Raw genomic sequence first — 23,342 nt, 5'->3', positions numbered from 1 at the left:
TGACATGGATGCGATGTAATTGCGATATTGCGCTGCAATGCTTGTGACAGTTAAGAACGCATTTTCCTTCCTTCTAGAGATTTGATAGGAGCCTGTATACCTATGTGTGTATTTGAATACCCAGTATTGCCGGCAACATTGCAAACTACACTCGCACAATATTTAGAGTAATTCTAGATTCAAAGGAATGATTCACTCATTTACAATATTATTAAATATTTTCTGCGATATATGTCTTTTTACTTCTCCTCTCCCATTTCTATCGGAGTACAAATAATAAGTGATGGCTTAAGAAAATTATTGTAGAATTGCATTTATTGAATTTTTTGCTCTGTTTTGTAATGCAATCATAGTATCTTTTATACGCGCATATTAATAACACGCAGAGGGGCACTGGAGCAGTAGCACAAGAATAAAACCGAATTACCGTTCCAGATGAAAACAGATCAACCGGCCACAGCAGTGCAGCTTTGTGCAACAAATCTAACAAAAGCACAAAAACAACAATTCTCTGATGGATTTGCAACAAATGCACTTTTTATATGGCCACACTATGCTGTGGATGAAGAAAAGTATTCCTGTTGGATAGCTTCGAGTAAACCATTTGGTACTGACCACGAACAAGAAGTACCCGTTTCTCCATACATATTATATATTGTTTTTGTTTTATGTAGCGTGTAAGTTGGCTGGCATTTAAAGTAGTTAGTAAATAAAATCCGAAATGTAGGTGAAAAAAGTGGATATTGAGTGAAGAATTTCTGTTACTTTGGAGGGGGAATACTACTGCTAAATACTTTGTTGTTTTTATTGTTGTATTTTCATAGAACGGTGCAATGTTTCGCTAGAATGGCTTTCTTCTAATAGGTAGACTTGTATTTGAGTTCGTGTCTAACGCTTCGAATATGTTGCCTAATTTACCAAATATGTATTTCTTCTCATTTTTACCAATTTTGTTGAGATTAATTAACTAATTAACTTCAAACTTAATGTTTCATTTTAGTATAAATTAATGAATTCAAAAAATTAACATTTAGTATAGATTTAGTGCAGGTTTAATATTCAATTAAACAAATTTTTTAATAGTCTTAATGGGACACTTTCTACATTATTTCAAGCTTCACAGTAAATACAGTCTATAGTCTATGGAAAATTGAACCAGAATATCCTGTCCAAATTGCGAGTTTAGCTACAAATATTTATGTGGAGATAAATAACAATTAGATAGAAACAGTGTAATATATCGATTGTCAGATTAGTTTTTAAAATTTGGATTAGTCATTAACTGCGAAGAAACATTGCAAGACAAACAGATTTTGATTTTTCAAGGCCAAAAAGGAGAAAAATAATTTTTCTTCAAATGATAAAAATTTTAAAATATTTTCCTTTTGATTGTTTTTGACATGGAAGATGGATCAATGAAAAGTTATCATGAAATAAATTATTCTGTTAATTTGCATGAAGCAAATTAGAAGCGTCTGCGCCGTTTGTGAGACATTTTTTAATAACATTTTTTTTTTTAATAGTTTCTAGTTTGAATTAAAGTAATGTATTTTGTTTCTTTCAATTGGTCAGACGGTCTTATGCCTAACATCAAAATTCACTTCTTATCAGCTTTTCATCTGATAGATCCTTGACCGACAGACAACATATGTTTAACTGGTTTTTGAAAGTAGATAGACCGTTCAGAGACTTGTTTCATCTCAGTTTATTGGTTATATTTAGTTTATGTGTAAAGAATCAAATATATTGTACAATATTGATAAAAAAGATATCAAAATCTTTCGAATAGAAAATTAGCTTAGTATTACGATTCTTAACAGAAAGTAAAATACTTCCTATTATACTTATTAATTGTGATTAATTAATTGTAAAATTTACTTTAATTTGTATATAACATTTTTTTAAAAGAGATTAATTATAGTGTCAGAGTTATCATCAATTACTTTCAAACATCAAGGCACCATCAAACTAGATCTGTTATAAAAATGACTATAACATATATGTCAAGTGTTGTACAAAAATTAAAAGAACGACTATTTTGCAATATTAGGATTTATATGGTTCACAAAATAAAGGATTTCATAAGAAATAAATACAAAATATCTTCTACTACATCCTATAAAGCTCTATTTTTTTCTTCTGCATTTTAATCGTCATTATTACGTCAGAAAGACGTGGATGTTATATTCGACCTTAGTGATCTCGACATTTATTTGATGTTCCACTATTTTACTTAAATGCAGGATTCTTTAAAGAAAATTGAAACGCCTCAAACTAACAAAAAGTATTTAAATAGTTTATGTGATCAATCCACAGTATGAACAAAATGAAATATGCACAAAAGTTCTGGTTAACAGCTTCCCAAGACCAATGTGATCGGTGTGCTGGAACTATGGTAAGCTCTGAACTGAAATTCAATTAAGGTTTGGTTTAAAATCACGCTTTATAAAAATTCTTATATCTTCGTCTCAGAAACCAAGCTTGAAGCAACTTTAAGATTCGCAAAACGAAACGCTGGTATCCTAAATGATGTCGGAAGGTTCAGTAGTGTCTGATATTAATAGAGAACCATAAGTATATGTATAGCTTAAGGCCAGCTATTTTAAGCTAAATTGGTTATTAACTTCTGAATGTTAGATACCAGCAAAAAGTCTGAAGATTATATCGCATTGCACCACGTTAACAGATATAAAAAAATATCGGATTTGCTTTATAAAAATTCTGATATCTACGTCTCAGGAACTAATCGTCAAGCACTTTTAAGATTCGCAAAACGAAACGCTGGTATCCTAAATGATGTCTGCTGGAAGTTTCAGTAGTATATGATATTAGCTTTAGATTTTTTTTAGATTTTTAAAATGGGTTGGGAACTTGTCACCGCGTCACCGCGTCACTGCATTAATATATGATATTAATAGAGACCCATAAGTATATGTATAGCTTAAGGCCAGCTATTTTAAACTAAATTGGTTATTAACTTCTGAGTGTCAGATTCCAGCAAAAAATCTGAAGATTATATTATATATATTATATGAAGATTATATATCCTTATATTATAAGGATTTGATAGATAACAGCGTTGCGACTCTTTATGTTTCTCCAACTAATTCACTTTTGTTTTTATTCCAGTTTATTATCCTTATGTGATTCAAAGTATTTCATGCAGCACTAAGAATTGAATTGAATTGCTAAGACTTGTTGCTCTTTATTGTCTCTTTTTAGTAAAAGTGTCTATTTAGTATATTTTCTGTATGACGATAGACATACAAAATATTTGTGTACTGAAACTGTACACAGAAGAGAGTAATGATATCTTTTTATTGTCCACCAATGTCCAATATATATAAAAAGGTGTGCAGTTAACAATCAGATGCTAAAAACCTTCCATTAAAATATTTATGTTCTATAATAAAAACTTTCTACTTTATAAAAAAATAATTAAAAAAGACTCTTAACTTCTCGAATCACTACAACTGGTTTTGAGTGATCATCAGAAACTTGATGATTTGCTCTAAAAAAAATACAAATTTGCAGAAGTTAGTGAAGTATATATAGATATAGACAATATCGTTTTCTTATGAACTATAAAAGGAATAGCGAAAAATCATGATTTTTTTAAATATATTTTGTATTTGTATTAAATAGAAATTAACAGTTGCAACTTGAAACATGAAATACCTATAATAGTAATGGTCATTATATTATATCATTAATATATACACCCTATCATTATAGATAAGATCTATCTGTATGCATAAATCAGAGTCGACATAATATAACTTAGAATATCTGGATATCTTCAATTTTTTAGAAGAAGTTCCTCTATCTACCTCTTAGAGTCCTAAATCATTATAGTTAAAATCTATTTAGCAGTGACACTACAATTATTGAAATATATATATTGGTGTTAATAACAGAACTTTTATTATCTATTCATAGGTCAGATTCGGCGTGATATAGGTTTTAGTATCCGCATAGATTCAGCCTTTTAAAACAATTTTCATGGATTTTTGATTCTCCTGTTATCGAAATATATCTAATTGATATCAACACTTTAAATTTTAATGCATAGTTCGGGTTGGTGGTCATGGAATTAATTATGGTGCGAGCTGGGAAGGTCTTGAAAACAGTTCTTTGTTTGTTTATAAAAATGGGTGACAACAAGAATATATTTAATTTTTCTGGAAATAAAATTTAGAAATATTGTTAAGAATTGAAGGATCTTTACTGAATTTTGAAATTATGTTGTAGCATAAAAGTGTAGAGTTGTAATCCAGAACTCTATTAAATAAAAATATTTAAAGAATAGTATTTTTAAGAGTAAAAATCAATGGATAATTTTTTAAAATTAAAGTCATAAAAATATTTAAATATGAAAGAAGTCTACCTAATGTATGTCGCTAATATTATTACGAAAGATATAATCTTTTGAAAAAATATTTTTATGTAGCCATAAATATTTAATTAATCTCAACATAGGTTAAAAATATTAACGATGTATTTGTAGTAAAAAAATAGAAGACTTAATAATTAAATATGATAGCAAAATTTCATAAGTATTTTACTAAAATTTTATATAAATATTATTTTTATCCATAACTCCACTGAACTCAGTAGAAGTTTGTAGAATAAAAATATGCGTTATAAACAAAACAACATAAATAAGTAATTATATGGATTTTTATAGCAAAATTATGCCTCAAGTGGAAATGTCAAGCCAAATAACAGTTCAGCTATTAACATTTATCTACAAGTATATGTATATTTTATATTGCTAATGGATAATTAATAGAAAAAGTATTTTGTTGGTGGCATAGTTTGAAGACTAATTTAATAATTTGTTTAATTTATTTGACATAATTTTTTATAATTAGTTTGGAACAAGAAAAACTATAAAAAAATCAAAGATATGGTCAGCATAGAGCTTTCTCTGTAATTGACTCTTAAAACGGTTTCAACTTGATAAATATGCAATGAGCAATATTAAATAAAATGATTAATAATTAAATTGAGGAAAACTTGACAGAGCAAAATATTTTTTAATTTTTTTTTCGATAGACAAGATATTTTCTTATTTAACACTTACCAAATATCTTTGGAAGCAGCAACCAAAAGTTGTACACAATCTAAACAACCACGAGCCGCAGCATAATGCAGAGCTAATGCGCCTCCATTGGGTCTTTCAATTGATGAAATACTCCCAGAGTGCATTGAATCGTAGGAATCTATTTGATGAGCATGCATTTTATTGCTGGCATTTATATGAGGCGAAAAGTCTGTTGTAGTTCTAAAAAAAATAAATAATTATAAAAAATATTAGTTTAAAATAATAGAAAATTAAATTTAAAATAATAAAAAATTAATTTAATTTAAAACAATTATAAAAGTTACTTATATATAATTAATAAATTAAAAATAAATATTAATTTATTTATCTGTGTAAATAATACATTAGTATAGAAATATTTTAAATAAAAATATAATAAATATATATTTAAGTTTTTCTAGCTTTTGAATTTATTTCAAACTGACATTAACTAACACTAAATTAATTTAAGTATTTATTAGTTTTTAATTATTTAAATAATATTTTTAATAAATCTATTTTCTATAATTTTATAAGTATATAATTATATTACATAAGGTATAATTTTATTATAACTGAAATTTTTTCTACAAATTTCGAGTGAATCATAAAGCAAATCTAAAGCGGGTTAATTATAATTAATTATATACAGATTATCTTATTATTTATATATCAACACTTGTAGTTGACATGATGAAGTTGGAGAATGTGCTTGGAGAAAATAGGTGAAAGAAATGTAGTAGTACCTTCCTAGTACCTTTATTATTTGTTCATAGGGTCTATGGTAAAGTTAATTATAATTAATCATATACAGATTATATTTTTATTGAAAGGACAGCTTTTACAAATGCTAATAATTAAATTGTTTCTTAACAAGATCTATGATAAATTATTCATATCAAATAGAGTAGTAAGCAATGTTAACTAGAATGTAGATAGATGAAGTAAGAGGATGTTCTGGCTTAAAAAGCAGAGAAAATATTCTGTAAGTCAGAATCAATCATAGACATTTACAAATTTTAGAATTTGGCTTAGTCTTAAAGATTGTGTATAAGAAATATAAAAATATTGTTTAGAATAAGCACAAAATATTCTTAGATAAAAAAAAAACAAATCGAATATTACTAAATATTCATATTATAGAGAATAAGAAATAGTGCTTGTATAGATTTATTTCAAAAATACACTGTATTTATTCTCATTGATATATTAATTTATATATTTGAAAGATACACTTTCATAAATGAAGCAAACATAAATCTTGTTTATATTTGTAATGATTCAATATAAAATATTTTAATATTCGAAACGCTTTCAACTACTTTAATGCTTAATTAATTACTAAGTCGGTTTAATTAATATCATATGTTTTAAAAAAATATCTTACTTTTTCTTCATCTCATCTATATTTTTATCGAAAGTTTATCTCTCACAGAGTTGGTTTTAAAAATTGGTTCATTTTTATCTTCATTTAAAATGGATATTAAAAAATATTTTCAGGTTATTTTTGGTTAATTTGGTATAAGGTTAAAATGACAAATAACAATAATAAAATACCTTATATTATACTATTATTGATTGATTTCATATTATCACATCTGTTGATAATCTGTTACAATTTATTTCTTTAGAAGTGGTTAGTAGAAAATATTTAAATACTTCGAGATGAAATAAATCAATAATAACATTAATAAACTTTTTTTAATTTTCTTATTAATTATTAGAACTTAAAATCAGAATAACTTAAACACATAAGTGACATTATAAATAAAATTACTAGCCTTTAATAAAATATTAAACAAGATATTTTCATTAATTTTGACACAATATATATTAACTCATGTATGAAATTTAACGCTAATGAAGAATAAATTAAGATATTTATTAAATTAAACTATTTTCGAACATGCATATAAAATGCATATGTGCTCAGTTAATCGTCAATTCTACACTTTCGTAGCTTGTATCTAGGCTAGTTTTTTTTAAATACTTAATATCATTTATAATTGAAAAATAATTGTTGAAATATATTTAATAATTTGTTTCTATTCTTCTATATTAAAATGTTTTTAGTTTAAGAAAACTAGTGAACTTTCAACTGTGAACACTTTTTGGGAACAGTTACTTTATGCTTAAAATTTATAGCATATTTTTCGGGCAAAACAAAACTTTAAATCAAAGAAATTAAAAAATTAATTTTGTCTATTATTGCTTTGCATAATTTTTTTTAGATATATTTACATATATATATACTGATTATATTTGCAACATTTCTATTTTAATCTGTCAGTACGAAAGGTAGAAAATATATTATTTTATTAACAAAAATATTAATTCACAAAGAAACTAATAATGAAATTAAATAATAAAGTACTATAGTAATAAATATTATATTGAATAATACAAAAATAAAACTGAACGCAGAAAAGACTCGGGCAATTTTTATTACCAGGAAGCGCCGCCAAGCTCCCAGAAAATTAAAGGTAGAAGAACAAGAAATAGAATTGGCCGATACTCTCAAATACCTAGGCATAACCTTTGATAACAAGCATCAGGAGTGCAGGAAAGCACATTTCAAGTCCAAACGAGCTCAAGCTGCCCAAATATTACACTCCCTTCACCCGCTCATCAGCAGCAAAAAGCTCAACATAAAGAATAGAGTTAGCATATTTAAGCAAATTATTAACCAGGACTACTCTATGGCAGTATAGCGTTTTGCCAAGCGCCAAGCTCAACTTTAAAAATTCTTCAAAGAGGGCAATATATTGCCTTTAGAAAACTGGTTAACGCCCCATGGTATGTAAGAGGAGCCGATATCCACAGCGATCTGAGAGTGGATTCAGTTGAAAAATACATTAAAGATCGTTCTATGAAACTGTTCAATACAATTGACAGTCACAATAATCCAACACTCAGTATCCTAAAAATACAGCGAAATTTGATAAACACAGGTAGATACAAAGACATCAGATCCATCATATTATAAAGCCCCGTATTTAATGTGACTTAAAACTATCCACAGATAAAATAGAGTAAAGGTACTGATTCACCAACTCAGACATCTGAATATCATATCATAAAAATAAATATAGTAATAACAATATAAAATTATAAAAAATAATAAGATAAAATTAAATAGTGAAAAATTTATATCGAATTATATTTTTATTTCTCAACATATTTTATTAATAATACTTATAGAACTCTGAGAACTCTGCAGGAAACAATTATTATTCAGAAGGTTGGAAAGATACAACTATATAAATAGTATAAGCTATAATTTCATCAAATAGAACTGAAACATTAAATTATATGTAGATGCGTCTATACCTTGTAGATGCATTTCTTTCTGATTATAAATGACATTGCTTTATATAAAATTTTAAAAAAAAATTTATTAAGAGCCTGAAAGTATGCAACAACTTATTTCAGTTAATACAGAGATTCAAAATAACACAAATTAGATTCCACATGTACATATATTGATTTTACTTTATTTATTAGTTTTGCCTGTTTTTTTGATATTTTTAATTAGGTAGATATGGTAGGTAAATTATATCGGCGATCCTAAGGGATCCACTTACCGTATAATTAAAAACTTAAGGGTTAGAACTACTTAGAATTTTTGACAATGCTTATAATGCTATTCAGTGAGAGATCTTGCACTTCCCATCACATTGAGAGAGTTTGATTTCCTTATTGGAACGTGGCAAATTTGCATACCCATGTCTACATATCGTTGAGTCTTTTCATTTTTTATTAAAAAGTTTGGCACAGGAACAACTTAATGCCAGTTTGCATGAAACTTTTTTATTAAAATGATTTTAATTTTAAAAAAGTTTTTAATCTGGTAATGAACACATTTCTAAACATAATTTTTAACTACGATAGATATTGAAAATGTCAATACCATTAGACTTATGATGGAGATTTTTATATTTCAATTAAAGGCAGTTTATAAAAAAATAATCTAATGTCAATATCATTAGATTTATGATGGAGATTTATATATTTCAATTAAGATTATTTATAAAAAAAGTAATCTTAATATAAAGTTAAATTCAATTAAAACCTTCTCATTTGACTCAAGTACAATATGGCATTAGTACTTAACTAAGCTAAATATATACATAAAAATAAACAGCAGCCAAAGTGCCATTAACCACTCGAAAGCAGTTGATTCAAAGAAGTGCTACCGAACAGCAATAAAATAAGATATATGTAAAAATCAGAAAAAAAGTAAAAAATATAATTAAAATCTTACGAAAAAATATCTGCAGAAATATTTTTAATATTTTTAATATTTACTTTTAAACAAAATTATAGAATCTCTATACCATAGATGAGTTAACATATAATATGATGTTTGTATGTTTGTAATTGGATAGTACAAATTACATGATTTAACGCAACTATAAAACTATTTCATGAAACGCATAGCTACGAAAATTTATATTGCAACTTTTTAGACAAGATATACGTAGGCTGCCTTTTAAATCTTTAATTTTGACATTTCGGTTTGAAAGCAGTAGGAGAAATGATATAGATGGATCGGCAATATTGCATACCGGGCGATAGAGGCGTACTTGGGCATTAGTAGGACCAAAAAACATTCGAATCTGCCAAGTTCACTGAATAGATCCGTAAATGTGGATATTTTTTTATCATTATCTTGAAACTTAATATAAAAACAGATTTTCAAGGAGTGTATGACTAAAAGTTAACGCGTTTTAGTTGCTAAAAAATAGCTTTAATTAAGTTTAATTTATTTAATTGATTTATTTTTTTTTTTGAAAAATCAAGCCTATTATTCAATTGATCAAACTCACTTTCAATATTGAAATTATTCCATATATGTATGGATGTATGTATGTATAGTGAAAATGTATGCAAATCTTTTATGCAAATTTAAAAATTTCACACTTTTTTTTGCAAATTTTATTGTTTTTTTATGTTGTCAATTGTTTTTGTTTTTGAATTTGAATTTGTTTAAACAATAAAATAAAAACAATAAACGTTTTCGTTTGTATATTTTCTTTTAAGAAGGAAAGTAGATTTTCTATTTTTGTTGTTTTATTTTTTAATTTTTGAGATTCAACTACTTTCAATTATAGCTTTTTTCCATTTGCACTGGTTTTTTATTATTGTTTTATGGTAATTTCACTGACTTTCAGGTTATCTGCTGTGTTTTTAATTATTTCAAAATACAAACGCAGATTTTACGTTTTTCTGTAAAATATACAAATTCACAATTTCTCACACATGCACTCGATGGCTCGATGGCTTACTCGGCTACTCGGTGGGATGGTGAGATGGTGGCCCGGTGGCATATGTTTAACAGGTGTTTCGTTCCGTTGCTAAAGTTAAAAGTTAATAATTCAACAATTTAATAGAATTTAACAAAACGTGCCCTGCTTTACCTAACCTCACCGACGACCAATTCCATTGCCAGTAGCTGAGATTGGCTTCTTGGGCTTTTGGAATTTCGCTTCTTTTGCGCTCCAGTAACGTTCAGTTTTGGGCTTGCAAAAGAACGCAACAATGAAACGGTTTCTGTCTTGACAGTGTCGAAACCCGGCTTGAAAATTCATTACAAAAATACTTGAACAAGCTTAACACGAAGAAGAAGAAATTAATTATATTTCAAATTAAATTAAGTGCAGTAAAATGTGAGCCAAATGACGGCACTTAATTGCAACATTTTTTATTGTTTTGTTAACTGAAATTTATTTTTTCTTGCATTGTATAAATATTTCAGTGAAATAAATAGAAAAAAAAAGAAAATTATATAAAAAGTTAAATAAAATGTTATTTCCATCAACAAATACTATGTAGTTATTTATGACTTCTTTAAAGAGGTCTATCTTTAAATAATATATTAACATAAAAACACATATTTGAGCGTTTTTTGCAATACTCAAAATAAGTAACAATGCTCAATACTATCAATTTTACAATTAATAGTAAACAATGCAAGCTTTGGCTTTGTCGAAGCTCAAATACCTTTCACCACACAGATAGTTATATTATGCAAAGAAATTTGAAATCACTTACAAGTAATTTCACTCTCGATTCGTAATCGAGAAAATTGTGAAGCAAACTTTAATCCAAAAAGTGGGGAATCCAGAAAGATCTAAACTTGGATTCAGATGAATTCAAACTTGGATCCAGATGGATTCAAACTTGGATCCAGATAAATCCAAACTTGGAACCAGATGGATCCAAACTTGGATCCAGATGGATTCAAACTTGTATCTAGATAGATCCAAACTTGGATCCATATTAGGACAGACTAGGATATTTTTACAAAAATACTTTGCTAATGAACGCATTGTATGTCAAGCAATATTATTTGTCATAAAAACTGGTGTTCCCGAATATCTAAAAAGGACAAATAGAGTAACAACTAAAAAATCTGGCATTCAATGGTCTTACAAGATTCAAATTTAATTAAAGAATGCTTAATTCTCCTCAATAAAGTCAGTGAGGAAGCAAGATGGAACCAAACTTGGATCTAGATCTCTGGGTATACTAGGAGATTCGTACAAAAAAATTCTTATCATATGCAAATATCCAACTGTATGTTAAGCACTATTATTTGCCATAAAAACCAGTGTTTCTGAATGTCTATCAAACAAAAAAAGATTGACAACTATAATATCTGACATTCAAATGGTACAAGATTTATATTTATTTAAAAAATGCTTAAATCTTCTCCATCAGTCAGGACAATGAAACTAGGTTACTTTAGGCTTACTCATGCAGCACACGACAACAATGAAACGGTTGACTGTTTGTGGCATAAAGAGCCCAACGTCATATAATTTAAACTTAATCTTCTGTACCTTGGCATAGAAGCACACAAGTGGATAAACTCATATATTAGCTAAGATACTAGGATACATACATATAAGATACTCACAATTCAAAAATTACTCTATAAACTTTAAAAGCCAAAGGCAGTCTAAGAAAGTAATTAACCCAGCTTAGATAATCTCTAATAGATTCCTTACACAAAACCAAGAGAATATCATAATTTTCTCCAGATTTCTTAGAGGACAATGAAGTACAGTGCTAAGGTACAGTGTCCTCATAAAAACCTCAATAAAATGGAACTTTTAAAGACCAACATTTTTCTTATTTATGAAATGGATCTTAAAACCCCTAAACATATTCCCTGTAAATGTCCTAAACTGAACAGTAGCAGATTTTTTTATTTGGACAGGCTTATGGCTTTTTACAACATGTAAAATAATATAAAACCGTCAAAAGTGCTTAAAAGTTTAAAAAGTCTAATAATCGGTTAAAAAACCTGAAGTTAGCATAGAAGACCATAGGAGAACTGAGTACTCTGACCATCTGAGCATTAATTAACACCAAAATCATTGTAACTTAAAAGATTTGTTAAAGAAAATAAAGATTAAAGAGGAAATTTCCTAATTTCTTTACAAATGCTTTGATGCATATCTGTATGATGTACGGTCTCATTATATCTTCAGAAGTGTCTGTCTCAAAATTTTACGAATATTATTTACGCACAATTAAAAAATAATTTACAATGATATCTCCAGACACTTGAAACCCGATAACATATTAATGGGTGTTTATTTCAAAGTGACACATATCAACTTTATTTTCAAAAATAAATATAAAACAGGGTTTTGAATTGTTGAATTAAAATAATGTCTTTTAAGATGTTCATAAAAATTTTTGATATATCTGTGTTAGTGTCTTTCCATAATAAAAATATTATATACACAAGATATATGGACTTACTATAATAACATATAGGAATTGAAGATTAAAACTTTTTTCCAACTTCGGTTGAAATAAATACCTAATAGTTTTATTATTATTAAGGGTTGTGACACTGCGACCGTCGGATCTATTGTGCCTTTTTCTGGGCTTAGAATAGGTCTCTAAGTCCTGTTGCGTCAATAAAAATAAGTATAGAACCTACTTTACAGAGTTTTTTGGTCTCTTCCGTAAGAATATACATTCCCAGGAGCCCATTTCGTATATGCATTAGCGCGGGACATTCTAACAGCACATGTGTGGCCGATTCCTCATTCTCTTTACAGCATCTACAGTTTGTAACCGTATGCATATTCAGTCTCGTAAGACCTTATAATTTTTATCGGCACAAATAAAAATAGACATATAAAATATATATCCATTTGGTACAAAAGAGTAGGAGATATTCATACAGATATGGGAGTTGATTCGATCGAAAAATAAGTTCACAGACAGATACAAGGATATCAGATCCACCATTTCATAAAGTTCCCGTATTCAGTTATTCTTAGTGTGACTTAAAACTGTTCATAGGTAAAATAGAATCAAGGTGATGAATCACCAACACAGGTACACACGCATACATATATACTACTCAATATAAAGTTAATTGCTCTTCCTTAAATCTATTACATTGTAACGCTTTCTAAAATATCTTTCGCTAATGGGTCAACTTTAAATTCTAAGTTTGTTTAACAATGATTTGTGTTAACCATTTTCAGTTAAAAAGAGAAATTAAAATACTTGAATTAACCTCAGTTAATTAAATTCAATCCTAATTAAGCAGTAATGCTAAAGGGTTCCAAGCTTCATAAAATGAATGTATAGTCATTGATTTCAATTCTTTTAGTCACGGTACGGCATGTTGGTATGAGCCCATGGAAGTATTCAAAAGTTAATTATTTGCTGAATAAAAATCAGCAAAAAAGCAGATAAAAAAATGTAAATCTTACATTTGTTATAGCAAAGCACATAAAAGATTTTATATAATTTGCAAAAATACCATAAAAACATTTCTTCACCATTTGTTGTAGATGGCCGATGGCCGATGGTCGATGGTCTGGTAAATGGTAGGCAAATGGAAAAGATATTTTTACCAGCGAAGCTATTACTTAATCGAGCAATTAATCAACTTGTCCAGAGAAACAAATAACAGTTAATTATTTAAACCATTTAATTTCGGTCTGAATGGTAAAAGTAGTCGGAATACCTTAGTTTAATGGCGAGATCTCGACATTTCACACATGGCACAGTCGGACTATCAAATTGAGCATTCGTCGCACCATTCGCCAAAGTAGCGATGGCACCAGTGGCAGCATTAGCAGCATTAGCAGCATTAGCATTCGAAGTCTTTTTAACTTTCGCAAAGCCATGAGGCGCATTTTTAAGCTTGCGCTGCTCATCAACGCTTGTCAAACTTTCAGTTTCATCTTCGCTATCAAAATCCACAATAAGTTCATTGGAATCACTCGTAGCACTCGCAGCACAATCAACGCCAGCGGCAACTGCTACGCGATCGTATAACTGTTGACGTTGCGAATTGGACAATTTTGGTTTGAGCTGCATTTCACTATTGTTGTCGGTGCTGTTGGTGCTGCCAAATCCTCGCTTACTGAAATAGCCCAAATGATCTTCAACACTTGCATTTGCATCCAATAAAATGCGTTCGTAGGCCGCCGTATCGATTTCACTTATCGCGAATTTTTGCTCGAAAACGCGCGGTGGCAACTGACATTGACGTAGCACTTCCATGCGTTTATGCCGTAATTCGATGGAGAAGATAAGACGTACACGCACGAACCGGCGTAAATATTTATTGGAGCTACGGAAATGTTTGAGTTGGCGACGATTTTTGCGTAGTTCTAGTTTTTCTAAACGATTGAGTGATTTGGTGGCCACTGTTGTAGGCGTTACACCATCACTACTATAATCTGGCACTACTGTTAGGTCTACAGCGGATTTTTGACGTCGCCACGGTACTAGATCGAATTGACCGAATTTACGCGCACCTGTATGATTCCACGGATGGAAATTCGTTTCACCGGACACTAACGTATTGTTATAACGTAAAATCCAATCTGAATTGCTCGATGACGAAGTTTCACTTGAACGGCACTGATACTTATTTGAGGTAGTAGAGGTTTCTCTAACTGGTTGTTGTTGAGATTGTTGTTGTTGTTGTTGTGATTGTTTTTGTTTTTGTTGTAAGACAATAGAATTACGCGCACTTGCTGTCGGTTTACTGTGCTTGTAGCGCGGTACTAATTTTTGCTCTAACATTCGCGTATCCAGTCCAAAATCACGACGCAATAATTCGAGCTCTTTCGACGATGCGGCATACTGTGCCCCATTCCAAATCGTTACTGGTTGCCGTACACTCGAGCTGCGTACGCTCGAGAGTCGTGACATTTTTCACAAAATTTTTTTTATTAATATTTTTTTTTTTTGGTTTTTGGTTTTATTAATATTTTGTAGTTCTGAAATGAGAGCTCATTACACAAATTAGCTGATTTCCGGTTTATCGTGAAACTCTACTACTAGACCACTTCCGTTCATGGGTAGTCGCGTTGTTCCAGCGAGGAACAACAACGTCCGTTCGCTCAAACGAGTTTTCCGAAAATGATGACAAATAGCGGAGCAGCGATATGCAAAACCCTCCCAGCGCAGTTTTGTTTTGTTTGAAATAATTTTTTTTTTTTTTGGTCTTTGGCTGGCCTTTGTTTTTGTTTTTCTTACCAACATGCATTTTATTGTTGGTTTTCACAAAGAGAGAGGGACGGACGCCTAGCATAAAGTGAGCTTTTGTTGTCATTAATGTTGTTTTTTCTGCATATTATTTTTTTTCGTCAATTTTTTTTAAGGTTAGAAAAATACAAACAACAACAACAACAACTAATGAAATAGCATTTAATCGTTTGTAAAAAAATGCGTGTTATTTGTTGCTGTTAATACTATTATAATGTTTTAGTATCAGTCGTTGTTGTTGTTGTTGTTGTCGGCAGTTATGTCGCTACTTAGTTCGTATAGCTTTTCATAGGCATTTAAGCGGTTTCAGTTGGTTGCGCACGCGCCATTCATTGCGCTCAGTGCCTCTAACATTGCATATAAATTTGTGACAATATTCATCGTTGTTGTTGTCTTTTTTGTTGTTTGTGTTTTTTGTTGTTAATTTTTGTTGTTGTTTTAAATATTATATTTGTGATTGTTTAGAGTGTATTGTTAAAATATTCTGCATTTTACCCACCCTCAATAAAGGAATGTATGTTTTTTTTAGATGCAAAAAAAATAAAGAATGTGCCCGTCAGTCATATTGCTATAAAAATAACTTGGAGAGATTGGTATAACCATCAAAACCCAGTTTTCAGTTATATGTTGTTACTTTAAGATATATAAATAAAAAAACGAGTTGATATATTAAATGTATTTATTAAAAGTTAATAAATATCAGGGGTTAGTCTTTATATTAATATTTTTTTTTTTTTATTTTTGTCTAACAAAAATACAAATTTCTAACCTACGATCTATGTGGCCGAAAGAAAAAGACAAAATTAACAAGTTCTCACTACTTGCACAGGTGAACAGGGTAAGGTATAGATTAGGCTGCAACTATTTGAAAACGTTTTTGGAAGTATCAGAAATTTATATTGAAAACCTCAAAAACATTACAGTTTTAAAATGATGTGGTTACCTCTAGAATCAGCAAGGTTAGATATACACCATAGAAACTCTTTTTACTAAATTACCAAGAATCGAGACATCTAATTAAGACCCTATAGATTTGTACAAAACATAAAAAGGTTATTGATATAAGAAAATTTTGCAGAAATGTTGAAACAGATTTGGTCTTCAGGAAAATTTTTTGAATAATCAACTTTGACCATCATATGATTAATTTTATGATCTATGATTTTATAATCCTATGATTCTGATAGTCTAATAGTAAATCTAAATCTAAAGAATGTAAAAAGGGTAATGAAATATTTAATTTTATTAGAGTTGTCTCTCTCAGGGTTTCTCAGGATCCTATTTTTAGTTAAACTTAAATTAAACTTGATTAAAATGATTGTGATACTTAGAATTTTTCTTTGTAATTTTTTTTTGTGCTTTGCAAAAAAAGAAGACTTTTAAACTTAATAAGAAAAAAGTTTAGTGGGAAATACTACACGTAACACATAAAAAAATATCGAAGTAATGAACAAAAGACTACCTAACACTATAAACATAAAAGTAAGAACAGTCATCCTACAATTCATTTTGTAACCCTAAAAAAAAATAAAATATATTTCTATGGTTTTAGTCCATAGAGTTGTGAGCAAAAGAGATAATGGCATACTACAACCTACAAAATATATTGAGAAATATTTAATATGATATACTGGGCTTCTGTAGATTTTAAATGAACCAGTTTGTTTTAGTACATTATTTACAAGAGAAATAAATAGTTGATCAATATAGTTGTTAATAGAATATGTTATGAGGTTGAGCAGTTCAATAGTTAACAGTTTATTTTACTTCAGTAGTTTATTAAAGATACAATATGCATTTTATACAGAAACATATAAAATATAGTAGAAAATAATAGTGTTCTGGATAGATGGTGGAGCGGAGCACTACAACTACAATAGATGTTTTGTACAACTGAGTCTAACCAAAAAAAAAGACATTCAGCCTATCAAACGATGAGCGGGATGTCTGCCATTGAAGATTTTGTAATATTAAACCTGAATAGAAGCGCCGGGTCTAGTATTCATACATGAAATTTTCTAGTTTAAAAAAATATACAGTGATATACTAATTATTACAAAAGCGATTACAAGATTGATTAAAAAAAATAATGTATGAAAAACATGGACATGAAGTGATAGCAATTTGCTCTTTTTCACTTGTATTAGTCAAAAATAAAAAAGGAAAGAAGAATAGAGAGGAGAGATAGAGAGGAAAGATTGAGAGAAAGATAGAAAGGAATGATAGAAAGGAATGATAGAAAGAAAGAATAGATAGATGGAATAAATAGACAGAATAGATAGAAAATGAAATTAGAAAAGTTAGATAGAAATGAAAGATATAAACAAAAGATTGACGGGATAGATAGAAAGGAAAAATAAAAAGAAAGATAAAAAGGAAAGATATAAAAGATTGATAGATAGATGGCATAGATAAAAGAAGGAAAGATAATAAGAAAAGATACAATGCATAGATAGACGGAATAGATAGAAACGAAAGATAGAAAGAAGGATAGATAAAAAGGAAAAAATAAAAACAAAATAACAGAAAGGAAAGACTAGCTCGAAAGGAAAGATAGAAATAAAATGAAATTCTGTAGTTTACTTAATCAAATTAACAAACTTGAATTTTTCTTTAAGTTACTAATTGCAGCTATTCAAATTTGAAAAATAAATATATTCATTAAAATGAACTTGATTGCTCATCTACTAATTAAATAGCCGGAGAGTAAGGAGAAGCTATAGCCAGAGAGTAGACAAGTTCAGACTTCAAATGTAGGTGTCACTACATTTGACTATATAGATTGTCGTATATAAGTTATATAAGTTTCTAAATATTATTATTTGGGTTTTCCAATCACAATTAGTATTCGACGTGCTTAATGGTTAAAGATTCATTGAGATTTATAAATAAAATCACTATGATACCCCAATTATTATGTTGAGGCTAGTTGAGTCAGTGCACCTGAGCACTTTTATTCTCTATTAACTGCGAGCTTTCTTCAAAACCCCTCTTTGCGCCTTGACTAGATTATTATTAATCACTTCATCAGACTAAGCAATAATTGACCTCAGATCTGCATTTCTCCCCGAGGAGCCTGTAACTATTCTGAGATTTGTTAACGCGATGTTTGTAAGTCTGTCAGATTTCGCAAATAATTTCAGGGCTTTATCCTTTATGTATTTTTTGATGGGAGCAATCTTGGTGTCCCTGAGGATGTCATTCGTCTCAATGTACCATGGAACTTTGAAAAGTCTTCTCAGAACCTGATTAATTTATATCAAAATCAATAAGTAATTCTAAGACTTTATTATTTTGTCATCTTAAAAGTCGTTTCTCTCGATATCTTTGAATCTGTAAGTGGTCAGTGTTCTTTAATCTCATGTCTTGCCTTAGCTCTAAGGCAAGCAGTTTGGAAGCTTATAGCAATTTGTTTTCACTTTCTTGTTAAACGACAAGATTAAAATTTAAATATATATTGTAAACATTTCTTTGACAAAAAAATTATGTTAATAAATGTTTTTTTTTTTTAATTAAAAAAAAAAAGTCAACTTCGCATGAGGCAATTGCTTTATTAAAAGCCAAAATTACTTGAAGTATCTTAAGCAACGATTTCAATTATTTTTCATTTGAGATGCGTGCAATAATAGTTTTGCTGCTCATAAGAAAAAGATTAATTGCAAAATATACAAATTTACCTTAAATTGGACTAAAAGTAAAAAGGCACAGCAGATAAATCATCACAATTTTTTTTTTCTCCAAGTAAAAAAATTTTGAAGTTCAGGTTGATGGATGTTTATGTCACCTTATGCTTGACTTATTTTAAACTGAGCTTAACATAAGGCAACAATAACAAAAACAATTACAGTAACAACAATAAACATAAACAATCTAACAATGTTGTTGTTTGCAACACAAAACGAACAAAATAGCAAAATAGTATCTTTTTTTTTTCAGGCGCACAAAGTGTTAAATTGTTGAAAGTAAAAATGCGAGATACTCGCACAAAGTATCTATGCGTCTAATTGTGTAATTAAGATATTTGAACAGATATAACAGATATTCAACAAAAAAAAAAAATAGTGAATAAAATAATTTTTTGATTTTTGAAACTTGACAAAATTGTGTTATTATTTTTTTAGTGTCAATGTTTGTATCTTCTTTGTGGCTCATTGTTTGGTATTGAATTACGTTTTTCCGCTTGAGTGCATCTTTAATGTTCGATTTGTTTCATTATTCAATGATTTTTTTATTTAATTTTATTTTTATTGTACCTTCGCTTAAATAGAACAAACATATTTTTTGTATGAAATCGAATTTCCGTATATTTTTTTCGCAGATTTTGTATCTATGGTTTCCTCATTGCTTTGTAGCACCTGCTGAAGTTGTGTACTGCGTGAAACACAATTAAGTGGGGCTTGTAACGAGAACCGTCATCATTGAACCTGAAAGTCAATTATTCATGGTTCCATTAACATTAACTAAATGATTATAAACAATATTATGGGGGTACTGTGTTGTGTTGCAAATAGCAGAGATTATATCAAATAGTTACACTGTATTTTGAGGGCAATATTATGGGAATTTCCAAAATGTAAATTTTTCTGGAAATTCGATATATTAATAAAATGAATTGAGTATAACATATGTAGTGATACTTTGTAAATAGAATACATTATATATTATATTTATTTAACATGCCAACAGAACTTGTTAGATACATAGTTCAATAAATTAGACTCAAGCACGTAGACAGAGAGGGTATTGCAATAATGCGAAGTATATATATTATACAGACTTATTTAAAAACCCTTAAGTGAAAAATACATTAAGAACCCTATTAAGCGCTTCGAGAACTACAACAAACTTTTAGCCTATTGGTATATTTAATCACATATAATTTAGTAAAGCTATATGACATTAATTAATTTATATGATTTTCAATCTATTACGATAGTTCCAATTCTGGGGTTTTTCCAGCAAGAAATACTATCTGCAACTAACCAGCGTTTGTGAAATAAAGTACTACAGTGGTCTCCACCGTGACCTTGGTATGCCTATAGTCGACGACGTGGCTAGAAGGTGTACCGTTGCTCACAACGGCGTTTGATTTATATGATTTTCAATCCATTACGATAGTTCCAATTCTGGGGTTGTGCCAGCAAGAAACAGTATCTGCAACTATCCAGCGCTTGCAAAATAAAGTACTACGTTAAGTCGTAAATGTTTCATACTACATTAGGAACAGTAGTCTCCAACGTGACCTTGGTATGCCAATACTTGACGACGTGGCTAGAAGGTGTACCGTTGCTCACAAACAGCGTTTGATTTATATAACTTTCAACCCATTACGATAGCTCCAATTATGGGGTTGTGCCAGCAAGAAACACTATCTGCAACTATCCAGCGCTTGTGAAATAAAGTACTACGTTACGTCGTAAATGCTTCATACTACATTAGAAACAGTGGCATCCACCGTGACCTTGGTATGCCAATAGTCCACAACGTGGCTAAAAGGTGTGCCGTTGCTCACAAATAGCGTTTGAAAACACATGTCAACGTTACAGCATCCACTCTTCTCCAGGTGATTGCACTATCTAGATGGCTAAAAAGGAAAACAGTGGCAGACCTTATGGTCAGTGAGTAGCAAAATAGCTTTGCTTTTACCTTAAATATTCCAATACAATTGCTTATTAGTACCTCTTATTTGTTATTTGTGTAATATTAAAAGGTGCAATATTAAAATTGTTCTTTGTTTATATTTTAAGAATCATTAATAGTTAATAATAAAAAAAAATTACGCTAGCTCCAGAAACTACAAATTCAATGAATAATATAGACTTTGAAAAATCCTCAAGTTTAAAATATATAAAACCCTAGTCTTTAACTGAGAACTATAATAAATTCATAGGTTGTTTTTTTTTTAAATTAGCAGGCTATGTAGATAAAGGACGAACAAATTTCAACGAATATCATTGCGTTATTAACGATGATATAAGGTTATGTAGATGTATCATTAAATGATACACTATAGTTCTGAGAAAACGCTTTGATATATGTTTTTTATACTCATATATAAAAGTATTGTCATCTTGCCGACATTCTCTAGTATTCTTCAACTCTAGAATTCTTCAAAAAAAAAATATTTCTCAGTTATAATAATGAATTAATGGATTTAATATTTTAACAGAATATGTAAGTTCTTATAAATTATATATTAGAGACAATATTTACCCTGTTCTTTCGCTGCTTTCTCTTGTACATTCACTTGACCATCATTTCTCAAAATAAATTAATATTAATAAGTTGTGACAATTTCCCATAAAAATTAAATAAATTCTCACAAGACAAACAAAAAAAAAAGGGAATGGAAAATAATTTACTATCGTTTTTTGTTTCTGATTTGTTACACTTTTTATGGACTTCCCGTTTTTCAATGAGAAAAAGTGACAAATTAAGAAAATTTTACAGCTACCCAGACATTTACGACTAAATAAATGGAAAATAAATTATGTGAGAAATAATTAAAGTGGGTGTAAAAGTTGTAAAAAAAAAAAATTAGGTATTTATTCACGTAATTGAAATTATGGTTATGTTAATTCATTAAAGAGATCAAGCTATAGTATAGTTATAGCTTACATAACAATATTACTAAAATCATTTTTATTCTGAATTAAATTTTGATTTAAAATGTATCTCACAGAAATGTGTGTAGTCAACTTATGTAGATTGCAGACTTTGTTTCAAAACACACTTAAAGTAACGCCCTTCAAATTTACAATATCTTATTCTAATTAAAGTCAGACTCAGTAGGTTACAAAGATACTTTCTAAATTCTTGTTGCTTTAGTTTCGAAATCAGTGAGGTTGTATGTATTCCCTCTGTCAGCATATGCAATATCTATGAAGTCGCATTCATCCTTAAACAAATTGTTGAAACAGTCCCAAGCCTTCACATCTATTGGATGATGCTGTGGAAGTGAGACCCGTAGGAATGTCGGTGGATTTACCAGCGTTCGCAAACAGAGATTTTTTCCTTGCCCTTATATACACAAATTTTTAAAGGTGGACAATCTATTCTAAATTTTGTTCAAAATGACTTCCAAAAGATGGACACATTTGTTAGCTCTGAACATAAAAGTATAGATGAATTAAACAACTGTGAACTGTTTAATTCAGTATTCAATTGAGGCGGTTTCTGACCTGGCATGTTTGTTTGCGTGACTATTTAAACGGATTCGTAAGTGCAATTTCAATTCATATTTCTGTTGAGATAAAGTTGGCAGTTTAGAACACTTAATTGAAGAGTGGATCGTATTCGTAGATATTAGATAAAAAGTAGAAACTCTAAGCTCTTCTTCCATAGTGGAGCAGATGAAAACAAGAAGCAGTGCAGAGTTGAATCTGAACTAGATAATTTTTTTTTGGAGCGTTTAAGATCATTAAACGTATGAATAAATATCTCAATTGGTTCCTCACAGACTTATGTGCGCAGAATAGTTTCTTCTTAATTGGTAGGCATTTATGACTTAAATATTTGTACGTCTTCCACATTTACTATAAGAAAATATAATAAAAACGTATGTGGGAAGAAATATTCAATTATTACAAGGGAAAATGAAGTTTTTTCTGGAGGCAGAAATATTTACAAATTTGCAAATAATAGGATTTGATGGGTTCAATACAGTTATTTGGCTAGCGATTCGTTTTGTTATATTTTTATTGTTAAAGTAAAAGCC

The 23,342-nt window shown here is 29.3% G+C and overlaps 1 protein-coding gene across 1 annotated transcript in view; it reads right to left on the bottom strand.

Annotated features, from left to right (window-relative positions):
- LOC119666861 (GATA zinc finger domain-containing protein 14-like) overlaps window positions 1-15,289 on the bottom strand; it is a 40,632-nt gene extending 25,343 nt beyond the window's left edge. Inside the window, exons 1-4 of the mRNA XM_038076140.1 lie at window positions 15,068-15,289; window positions 14,466-14,962; window positions 14,091-14,351; window positions 5,087-5,287 (exon numbers count right to left, since the gene is read on the bottom strand). Coding sequence (XP_037932068.1) covers window positions 5,087-5,287; window positions 14,091-14,351; window positions 14,466-14,962; window positions 15,068-15,289 — 1,181 coding nt within the window. The remainder of the gene's footprint in view (window positions 1-5,086; window positions 5,288-14,090; window positions 14,352-14,465; window positions 14,963-15,067) is intronic.
- Between the last annotated feature and the right edge of the window lie 8,053 nt (window positions 15,290-23,342).

This window comes from Teleopsis dalmanni, chromosome 1 (genome assembly GCF_002237135.1).
Source record: "Teleopsis dalmanni isolate 2A chromosome 1, ASM223713v2, whole genome shotgun sequence".
NCBI classification, from domain to species: domain Eukaryota; kingdom Metazoa; phylum Arthropoda; class Insecta; order Diptera; family Diopsidae; genus Teleopsis; species Teleopsis dalmanni.
The sequence above is the reverse complement of the archived record's forward strand: the minus strand, read 5'-3'. Positions and strand labels throughout refer to the sequence as shown.